Source organism: Azolla caroliniana, unplaced genomic scaffold, assembly GCF_043228905.1.
Source record: "Azolla caroliniana isolate FFs.n. ecotype wild unplaced genomic scaffold, voAzoCaro1.0.p SCAF_1, whole genome shotgun sequence".
Classification (NCBI taxonomy): domain Eukaryota; kingdom Viridiplantae; phylum Streptophyta; class Polypodiopsida; order Salviniales; family Salviniaceae; genus Azolla; species Azolla caroliniana.
In genome coordinates this window covers 36169008-36180395 of record NW_028230436.1, presented here as the reverse complement: position 1 = coordinate 36180395, position 11388 = coordinate 36169008, and the positions used below count along the sequence as shown (strand labels likewise).

At 37.7% G+C, this 11388-nt stretch overlaps 2 protein-coding genes across 2 annotated transcripts; one reads left to right on the top strand and one right to left on the bottom strand.

The window, feature by feature from the left end:
• Positions 1 to 1557: 1557 nt before the first annotated feature.
• Positions 1558 to 4161, bottom strand: LOC147870227 (heat shock cognate 70 kDa protein 2-like). The gene is made up of 2 exons (XM_087338101.1): positions 3866 to 4161; positions 1558 to 3526 (listed from the first exon to the last, which is right to left on the bottom strand). Exons 1-2 carry the CDS (start codon positions 4071 to 4073, stop codon positions 1779 to 1781), a joined length of 1956 nt encoding a protein of 651 aa, XP_087194227.1. The 5' UTR covers positions 4074 to 4161; the 3' UTR covers positions 1558 to 1778.
• A 1848-nt stretch (positions 4162 to 6009) lies between these two features.
• LOC147870226 (uncharacterized protein At4g14342) lies at positions 6010 to 8859 on the top strand. The gene is made up of 4 exons (XM_087338065.1): positions 6010 to 6126; positions 6200 to 6285; positions 8276 to 8399; positions 8547 to 8859. Exons 1-4 carry the CDS (start codon positions 6121 to 6123, stop codon positions 8592 to 8594), a joined length of 264 nt encoding a protein of 87 aa, XP_087194191.1. The 5' UTR covers positions 6010 to 6120; the 3' UTR covers positions 8595 to 8859.
• The last annotated feature ends 2529 nt before the right edge of the window (positions 8860 to 11388 follow it).

The following is an 11388-nucleotide window of genomic DNA, read 5'->3' as shown; positions in this document are numbered from 1 at the left end:
TTTGTTATATAATTTAATAAATAAATAATAAGCAAATAAAAAAAATGTTCATTAATCCCCCACTTCTACTCTCCCACATAATTTGATATTTTATGTCATTAAAAAGGGGACCTCACACTAATAATATTTTTATAATAGATATAAAACTTAAAAGTATTTCTTATATTTTTTAATAAAATAATAAATAAGTAAAAGGTTCATTACTCCCCACTTTTTACTCTCCCACAAAATTTGATATTTTTAGTTGACATTAGTGGACCTCAAACTAACAATATTTTTATAATAGATGTAAACCAAGTTCATTAATCCCCACTCTTTACTCTGCCACAAAATTCGATATTTTTATAATAGAAGTAGAAATATTTATTTTTTTAAATAATAAATAAAAGAATGATAATCTTGATGTCATTTTGTAATGGTCGAATATTACAGATGGCGAATACCACGAATATCACGCATGAATCAATCTACGTTAACGTCTATGTCTTGTGTTTACCACGAATATCACGCATGAATCAATCTAGGTTAAGAGACCTATGTCTTGTGTTTACCACGAATATCACGCATGAATCAATCTAGGTTAAGAGACCTATGTCTTGTGTTTACCACGAATATCACGCATGAATAAATCAAGGTTAAAAGATCTCTGTCTTGTGTTTACCATGAATATCACGCATGAATCAATCTAGGTTAAGAGACCTATGTCTTGTGTTTACCACGAATATCACGCATGAATAAATCAAGGTTAAAAGATCTATGTCTTGTGTTTACCACGAATATCACGCATGAATCAACCTAGGTTAAGAGACCTATGTCTTGTGTTTACCACGAATATCACGCATGAATCAATCTAGGTTAAGAGATCTATGTCTTGTGTTTACCACGAATATCACGCATGAATCAATCTAGGTTAAGAGACCACGAATATCACGCATGAATCAATCTAGGTTAAGAGACCACGAATATCACGCATGAATCAATCTAGGTTAAGAGATTTATGTCTTGTGTATGCTCTGTTTTAATTTTGCCATTATTTGTTTCCTTTCTAGTAGGATATACTTATGTCATACACGATTGCATCTCTCAAAGAAGAGACATTACATTGTTCGTGGTTTGGCTGGCCACTTGAATTAAAAAAGACATAAATAAGTATAATCCATACCCGATTGCATTTCTCAAAGAAGAGACATGGTTGGTGGTTTGGCTAGCTACTTGTATAAAAAGACATAAATAAGCATATTTATAATTACTAAATTATCCCTTGCGAGCCACTTATGAGTTGAGGGAGAATAACACATCTATCAGAAAACATCCATGCTCAAGCCACTCAGATCTTGCAAAACCCACAAGATCTTAAGCCCATAGTGATACAAACAACACTGCCATTGCTACAAAACTGTGTGTGTCCATTGATTGAAATGATAAGAACATCCAAAAGCATTGATCAATTATACCCAGTGACAGAATCAAAGATCATAGAAATTTCAAACAGTGATTTTCGTTAGTTTGTGCTAACTATCGAATCAGATCCCAAATTTTCCAAATTTGAATGATTATAAAGAGCAACTCTAAATAATTTCAAAGTAGCTTAACATGTGCAGAATAACCTGCCGTATTGCCAACCAGAGAATTTTAAAAATAACTGGTTACTGGATACAATTGATAATAATTCCTCGCCTCGGTCTCACAAAATTAATCAATCAGAACAAAAAAAATACAAAACCGAATTTATTTAAGCGTTTAGATTCTTCTCAGGAAAATAAACTAAATTCCATCTTTTAATCGACCTCTTCAATTGTTGGCCCTGGTCCCCCTGCAGAAGCACCTCCAGGTACACCATCTCCACCAGCACCATAAGCACCAGGAGGCACATCACCGGCTCCACCTTGATACATCCTTGCAATAATTGGATTGCAGACACTCTCCAGCTCCTTCATCTTGTCATCAAACTCATCAGACTCAGCCAACTGGTTATGATCCAACCATTGGATGGCTTGCTCCACAGCATCCTCGATCTTCTTCTTGTCTTCTTCACTCAGCTTCCCCGCTATCTTGTCATCACGGATGGTATTCCTCATGTTGTATGCATAGTTTTCGAGACTGTTCTTTGACTCCACTTTCTTCTTATGATCTTCATCTTCAGTTTTGTATTTTTCTGCATCTTGAACCATCTTCTCAATTTCTTCCTTGCTCAATCTTCCCTTGTCGTTTGTGATAGTGATCTTGTTCTTCTGTCCAGTGGTCTTGTCTTCAGCAGAGACATTTAGGATGCCATTGGCATCAATGTCAAAGCAAACCGTGATCTGGGGAACTCCCCTGGGGGCAGGAGGAATCCCAGATAGCTCAAACTTTCCTAGCAAATTGTTATCACGAGTACGTGTTCTCTCACCTTCATAAACTTGGATCAACACACCAGGTTGATTATCGGAGTAGGTAGAGAAGACTTGCTCCTTCTTGGTTGGAATTGTCGTGTTACGGGGAATGAGAACTGTCATCACTCCTCCAGCAGTTTCAAGACCAAGGGACAATGGAGCAACATCAAGTAACAAAAGGTCTTGTACCTTTTCATTTCCTTCACCACTCAATATGGCTGCCTGAACGGCAGCACCATAAGCAACTGCTTCATCAGGATTGATGCTCTTACACAATTCCTTGCCATTGAAGAAATCTTGCAGCAGCTGTTGCACCTTAGGAATCCTGGTAGACCCTCCCACAAGCACAACATCATGGATGCTGCTCTTGTCCATCTTTGCATCACGCAAGCACTTCTCCACTGGCTCCATGCACTTCCTGAAGAGATCCATGTTCAGCTCCTCAAATCTGGCTCTGGTGATAGTGGAATAGAAATCAATTCCTTCATATAGTGAATCAATTTCAATGGTTGTTTGTGCAGTGGATGAGAGAGTCCTCTTTGCTCTTTCGCATGATGTTCTTAGCCTTCTCAGAGCTCGAGCATTACCAGTTATGTCCTTCTTATACTTCCTTTTAAACTCTTGTACAAAATGGTTCACCATTCTGTTATCAAAATCTTCACCCCCTAAGTGAGTATCACCAGCAGTTGCCTTTACCTCAAAGATTCCTTCTTCAATTGTAAGCAGTGAGACATCAAAAGTTCCACCGCCAAGGTCAAAGATAAGCACGTTCTTCTCACCCACACTGGTAGCCTTCTTGTCCAGACCATACGCAATAGCTGCAGCAGTTGGTTCGTTTATAATTCTCATCACATTTAGACCAGAAATCACACCAGCATCTTTTGTGGCTTGTCTCTGAGAGTCATTAAAGTAAGCAGGCACGGTGACCACAGCATTCTTGACAGTATTACCAAGAAAAGCCTCAGCAATCTCTTTCATTTTCACAAGAACCATAGAAGACACCTCTTCAGCTGCAAACTGCTTCTCCTCTCCCTTATACTGTACGGTGATCATAGGCTTTTCACCGGGTCCAGAAGTAACCTTGAAAGGCCACAGCTTGATGTCACTCTGGACAGAAGAATCAGAAAATCTGCGACCAATAAGACGCTTGGCATCTGTAAAAACAGAAAAATGTTGCAACAAGATAAGTGAAGGCACTAAAAATGAAGTTCAAGGCCATTACAAATCGTGTCTAGATGATTATAAAAAATAAGAATACGTTTTGTCTTCCCAGCATAGGTTATTTCGAGAACCATACAATACACAGTGTCAAAGAGAATACGACCAGTAGATCACACGGACTAGGTAAAATATGCAAGTATAAAACGGTTCAGAGAATCTAGATATCAGATAGATCTAGATCACAACTCTACGAAATGCTTCATGAACTTATGTTAAACAACTCGGTGACAAAGTTGAGTGCTTAGAAGCATATCAAACAACAGAAAACTTACCGAAAACTGTATTGATAGGGTTCATGGCGACTTGGTTCTTGGCCGCATCACCAATAAGACGCTCAGTGTCAGTGAAGGCAACGTAAGAGGGCGTGGTGCGGTTACCCTGGTCATTCGCAATGATCTCAACACGATCATGTTGCCACACACCAACGCAGGAGTAAGTAGTACCAAGGTCGATACCGATAGCAGGCCCGTCCTTGGCCATGGCGAGCAAATGAAGCAGACAAAACCACCCAGAGAGTGTAGCACAAACCCTAACTGAGCGCAAAACGAAGAGAGAAGGGGAAGCAAGACTGAAGTTTCAGATCTGGAAATTAGGGCTGTCTCTCTCTTTTTATTGTCAGTCAAGGCTTCGAGAAGCTTCTATTTGATCCGACGGCCAGGATCGGAGGCCCTCTTGACCGTTGGATTAACGGCTGAGAGAGAGAGAGAGAGAGAGAGAGAGTCTCGTGTCCAACAAATACTTGCTCTCTCTCTCTCTCTCTCTCTCTCTCTCCCCCCCCCCCCCTTAGATCCCGGCCCTCCCCCACGGCAGCGAGATGTGGTGACAACATGGATGGGATGAATCAGACTATTGCTATATCAACACATATGACCCACACCTTCTAGGCCTCCCGCCGGACAACCTTTCCAATTGTTTGGGATGGCCTATCGCCTTACCTTCCAACCCTCACCGGACAACCCTTTTACCACTCGTCAAATCTTTCTTTTAGTTTGTGTTCTCAAATAGATGAAAGAAATGTTGTGACATTACTACTATGTGTGCGTCGAACGTGTCCATGAAATATATGAGAATTGATACATTTATCAGATGTAATTGTTGAATAATTACCCAAATATGTGAATATATATGTTGCAAAAACTACAAGTCGATGCTATCTATTTATTTGTGAATACGTGGTTAGTGGCAATCAAGGCTCTCAAATCACATGATTAAAGGGCATGAAATATCTCTAGGGTGTACACTAGCGTATTCGTCTTGATATATAATGTTTTAGATTATATTAGTATCCTTAATCATTGAGATACAACGGGATTGAATTGAATTGCAAACAAACACTTATATTGCAAGTAAGTCGATCTATCCCTGACCATATTAACTTTCATTTAAGCAATTCATTTCATTTCCCTTATAATCAAATGTCAGCATATATGTACACGTACCTACACTCTCATATGATGAGGGGTATCAACATTGCATATGAATAATATAGAGGATGTATGCATTGTTCACGAATGCAAGCTATGGTTGTCTTGTGTATGATTATTGCCATGTACATTCAAGCATACATTTATAATATCTATATCTTTAATAACAAACTAGGAGGAATGCTATTGTCAGCAAAATGATGACATCCATGCATCCACATATAATGTTGGGGAGTGTGGATGTGTTAAGCCTTGAGGACATCCCCACATTCATCTTGGGTAAGCACGAATAAATTCATGCACATTAATTCAAACATACAATCCAACATATTTTGAAAACTATCATACAAGTGTTATGTTTTGTGTGAAACTGGAAGACCTAGATCTACTATGCCATCCAAATGTATTGGCAATGTGGTATTGGTAAAATATCGAAGTTGAGTGGATAATCCTTGATAGCACCCTATGGTTCTCATTAGACTTCATCTAAGGGCCCTTGAGTGCAAAACTTTATGAACATTTTAACCAAATACTTGATAAATGGAGTAAATGTGCATGGTTATTTATATTTGCATAATCATCATATTAAAAACGATTCTAATTTAATAACTTCCTCACTCTAATGGTCAAATGCCAACTAACAAAAATGGTGCATTACTTGCCAATACTACTCATAATAAAAAGTTTATGGGTACGATACGTGGGAAATCAGTTATCTTAGATTTAGGACAAACCCGTAATGGCTCGTGACGACATGTGTGATACGTGGAGCCTAAGGAATTGAGGTATGTAAAGGGGACTATCTATTGGCGAGGCAAATCTCTCACTATTTTGGGTTCCTATTCACCTTGACTCCGAGGTACATAATACATTATACGATCAATGATCATTTTCGATGGCATGGGACACCAATGGGGCGTCATGTTTGTACATTGTCTTTGGGTCCACGAGGAAACCCACCCTATAGGCTATAGGGAGGGAGGGCTCTTATACATACCACATACAGTACAGTACATATATGTATGCATAGCCTGCATTTTGGCCTCTATTAGTTGTCCATCTCTCTGTCTCTGTTTCTCGCGGGGCACTGTTCTTTCTTCAACATGCAGGTAAACACACATGTTGTGTCTCATTTTCTGTTTGTTACTTCTCAATCTCCTCTTCACGGGATTGATTTTGCAGGCCAGCGACAGGTTTAACATCAACTCCCAGCTCGAGCATCTTCAAGCCAAATACGTCGGAACCGGCCATGCCGACTTAAACAGATTGTAAGTCTTATTCTCTCTCTTCGCCCTGCTTCAAAATAAAATACCCATATCTTGGCCAATTTCTGATCTGAATTGGCCATGTCAAACGTTTGATCTATAAGACCCATTGACCTAAAACGTCAATAGGAGAGGATGTAAATGGAGAACATATCTAAACACGGGATAAGAAGGAAATCCAGTGGTCATGGCTGTACATGGTTGACAGCAAAGGGTAAAACTAGAGCAACATATTCTTGAGAGAAACAAAGAGGAACACCATCACCATTGTTTCCCTTATGAACCTCCTAAGGGGAAATTTTTCTTCTTGCAAATTGGACGAGGTTAAGGAGAACTTAGGTATCATGTCACGGAAAAATTAGGCTTTGTTGGAGATGGGTTTCTATACTCTTCAGATAATTGTGAAGTCTTCAATCATTGGAAATAGAGTGAATGTAAACACTGTATAAGGAGAGAGGCTGCAAACAAATTCTATTGATAAGTAGATCCATATAGTTATTACATGTCACAATTTCTATTGATAAGTAGAGCCATATAGTTGTTATATATGCTATGTAAGTAACCTAGCCAAGTGGGGACACCATTAGTGCATGGTTTAGAGAAGGGTAAGATCATTCTAACTACTATTTTTCAAAGTTTTAATGTTTGAGTTTAAGGTTTCAATTGGTCATTATTTTGAAGCTAACAAATATTATTTGTAGAGAAAGCTAATCCCTGTCATACTTAGTAGGATTGATGGTGATCGTTGGCTGGTCAGACATTAGCGTTTCTATCTCTTATGTATATAATAAGAAATTAACATTTTTTTATCTGTGATATCCAGATTCAGAAATTAGTGTTTTTAATAAATTGTTTACAGGTTTCAAATATTTGAGATTTTTGCTTAGTATTGTAGGTTGGTCTGCGATAATCTAAATGATAGGGGCTGAGATGTCCTCAGAATCTTTGTAATTTGGGATATTAGGGTTTCTGAGTGGGAGTTCTTCTGGGCCCGTTTTCTGCCACTAGATACAAGGATTATCCGCCTGATAAGGAGAAAAACGTCAATATGACATGTGATAGTTAAAGAGGACTTAAGAGTAGGCTCCATTAGTCACAGAGACAGTTTTTCAAGCCTTAAATGTTATTTCCAAGTACATGGATTCATTCTCACTGGCTTAGAATTCATACGACTAATTTAGAGAGAAACAAAGTGATAATGACATAAATCATTATTGTAGACACTTCATGAACTTCGATGAATCCAAGACCGTAGGTAGGCACAAATGTTGCCATTTGTAACCTCTTCTTATGTATGTTCATAAATGGTATAATTATTTAGATCAAATGCATGGAGACACTCATGTCAGATGCTCATTGCACAATGATACAGTTGGTGTAGACATCATGATGTCATGGAAAGAGAATAAAATTTGGACGATATGCACATATAACTATTGAGCACCACAGATGTCAGCTTTGCAACCATGAAGTTGAATATTTAGAGAAAGAGTTCGCAAACCTGATTGTTATTTGCATTTGACTTTGATATTGTTTAAGGTGGAAATTTTGAAAAAAAGCTGTTGGATAACCACAATTATAATGATAGTGCCACTTAAATTAGTAATTAGACGTGATCCACTGTAAATCCTGGGTATGATTAAAGTAACCTGCTAAATTTAATTGCAGACCTATAAATTCTCCAGGAGACTATTGAGTATAGACAGTCTAAAAATCGATCATTTTACCATAATTTAGATCGCAATTAAAATTTAATTTATCCCAATGATTTTAGTCAATAATCTCATACGTGAAATAGGAATGGAATAGTCTGTGACTGTTTTACCTTGGGCAACTTGATGTATTAGGAAAAATTTAAAGAAATTGGTTACAAGTTTTGAAAGTCTCGCCTTTAAAACCTGAGCATGTGCTATCAATAAATGATTTTTATATCGGTTGGTTGTTTTGTAGTTTTGCATAGCTATAGTAATTTCCTTGTTTGTTGTGGTTTTAGTGAATGGGCAGTAAACATTCAGAGGGATAGTTACGCATCTTACATTGGTCACGATCCTCTCCTTGCCTACTTTGCCGTTGCAGAAAATGAATCGATTGGAAGGGAACGCTATGCCTTCATGCAGGTAACTATTTAATCATAGGTTTCCTTATAGCTCAAATATAACTTCTTGTTATATTTGTGTTTCATATTTGTGTGTGCGTGCGTATCCCTGCAAGAAAAGGGAAAGCATATTACAAATGTATTAAATATATTTATTTTCAAATTGCAGAGGATGCTTTTGCCCTGTGGCTGTCCACCTGAAAAAGAAGAGGACTGAACAATGTTTTTTGAGTGCAATGCTTCGAGACTAGCTTGAAGAGGATGCTTCAAGACTATAGTAAGATGCCAAATCCAGTTCTACTAACACCAGCTTCTATTTGTATTTTCCTTTGTATGGACTGAAATGTGAGTAGGTTTGGATTGTCTTACCTATGTTTGGGATCTTATTATTATGGACCATTAGTATTATCTGTTAATTTTAGGCATTTGATAAACATACTAACATGCTGAATCAAGTTGCATAATGTGAAGTTCTCTCTATATTTGGAATGCTTTGAACTGAAAGGTCTGTGGGTTTGTGAGCGTCCCATGTTTGGGGATTCTGTTATTATGGAACATGCCAGGGTATTTCGTAAACTCTCTCTTGATGGTGGTCGATAATGTAGATTGGTTTACCAGATTTCTCCATCTCTCTTTTACACAGATTTGTCTTGTTTCTAAGAGTCATAGAGGTAGTCAGATAACTGTCTTATTTCCTAGAATAGCTTACTGATGTTTTTTCTTCCCTAATATATGGCACTGCTCATTGAAAATTCTTTCAGCCTTTCTTTTTGCTCAACCTTTAAATTCATTCCATTCCCACTGATGCAAACTCTCCTTGTATTCCGCTTACTGATTTTTTCAGTAAAGAATTTTTACATCAGTTTTTTGATTGAAGAATTTCACAGTGATTTGAAGTATATAGAAAACCATCCCCAAAGCCGAGACATTGCATCCGAAATTCTTTTTCTTTATGGTTTACTGTCTCACAAAGTAGCGGGGAGGGAAATCTTGGTGGCACATACGACTATACATGTAAAGGACTAACGTCATCATTTATTCCAATGTTGAGGTATATATTGAAATTTTGAAATATATGTCCATACGCATGTAAGTAAAATATTGTGCAGTTAAGACTTTGACATGTAGAAGTAGATGTTTAAGATAACATGTAGAATGGTTGAGGCATCAAGGAGTGTATGTGGAATATATTTGATTGGAACTACAATCAATGCGAAATCTATGTATCAAATCTATCAAGGGATTTAAGCACTTTCAAGTAGAAGAAATGCTATGTATTAGATGTACATGATTTAGGATGCCTAGAAATTCAAGAAGAGTTTGTTTGGTTTAGGTGTGCGTGAATAGATTAGACGTTTGGGTCACAAATGATAGGTAAGATAAGGAGTTTTGTGATGGCCATCACTAGTTATGTCGCGAACATCCCATGAGGCTAGGATGGACTGGTTGTGATGAGATAGGAGAGTATGGGACAAATAGTTTCATGGTGGTTGTACCTCGCCGTGCTTGTTTTGGAAGAAATCACTCAATGGATGTGGTTTGGACGTTCTTTTTATGTAAATTGTTTTGTGGTTTCGTAACTAGGTAATCCTTCAAGGTTACATTTCATGATATAATGTAGAGAGCCTAAGGACTACGTTATTTTCTTGCATTTTGAAATCAATATGGAAAACATAATGTGTGGATTAAAAGATAACATGCACTAGTTCCTAGTACAACATTAATGACATGTAAGAAGTACACATAAGTGGAGAGATGAAGATGAAGACAATAGTTTCTATGGTATTATTGATTCGCTTTTGCATATTATTTGTATTGTAAACAGTGATGAATGGTGTGAAAGTATACCAAAACATGGTGATTGTACATAATGCACCATGTAAGACAACGCTTTTGGCATTTCATTCTACACATTAGACATGTTGTGTCAAGCAAAGGATTTCAATAAGTCATTGCATAGTATGCGTGGAAGCATTACAAAGAAGTGGTGATTTTCTTTCGTAAATGAACAATGATCTAGCATCACAAGGAAAATCATAGAGGTGGAAACCTTGACAACGTTTTCCCCACCCCAACATGCACAACTTAACTTATAGATGATCCATAGTTCATCACAAAGGGCATCTCATAAGGTGTATGATATCAAAGGAAATAATGGAGAACTCCACGAAGGATTAGGTAAGCTATTTACAAATCGTCAAATGAGTTGTGGATAAGGACAAACTAGTTTCACAAGAATATGAAAGATTCTCATAAGACTTTATCAAAAACTTAAACAATCCAAGAATTCATTGTTAGCTTGTATAGATAATTTGATTAAGGAACCTCTCCACACGCAAGATGACTAGACCCACAATCCACCTAGGAAATAATTGTTCTATGATTTCCATAGTGCCTATTCTAGCACACATGCATGTTTTTAACAAGAGACCGTCTATCATACGTGGTCTTCTCCTTTACTTCAAAATGGATTTATATAAATTGCAAAGAATGATAAATTTCAAATGGAAGAACGCACTAATGGGAGCCTAGGCTAAAGGGACCTTGGCTCATACCTGTCAATGTGCATACAATAGAGTATTTGATCCACGAACACCAATGCCAGGTGATATGAATTAGACTAACAAAAGTCGATGACCTACGTCAAGGTGTTATCCATGTGAATTAGAAATGGTTCAGTTTCAGCTTAATTGGCTTGGTTTGGACCGAACGATTAAGCCTTGATTGGTTTTGTGTTTATCAAATTTGAGTTGAACCGAACTAATCCCTAAACCGATTTGGGCCAAACCGATTAAGCCTATGCCGGTATGGGGACTGATTTGGTAGGGCTCAAGTGGAATCACACTGAGCTCAAGTCAATTAAGGAAGTTCAACATTGAATTGAGCCGAGCTGAACCCCCCCGAAATCATCAAACCATTTAAACAGCTTAGATCCGGTTTGAGTGGAGTAGTTGTCGACTCCTACGACCAAGGTGTTATCTATCTATGCTTACAACTATTAGTGGTCGAAA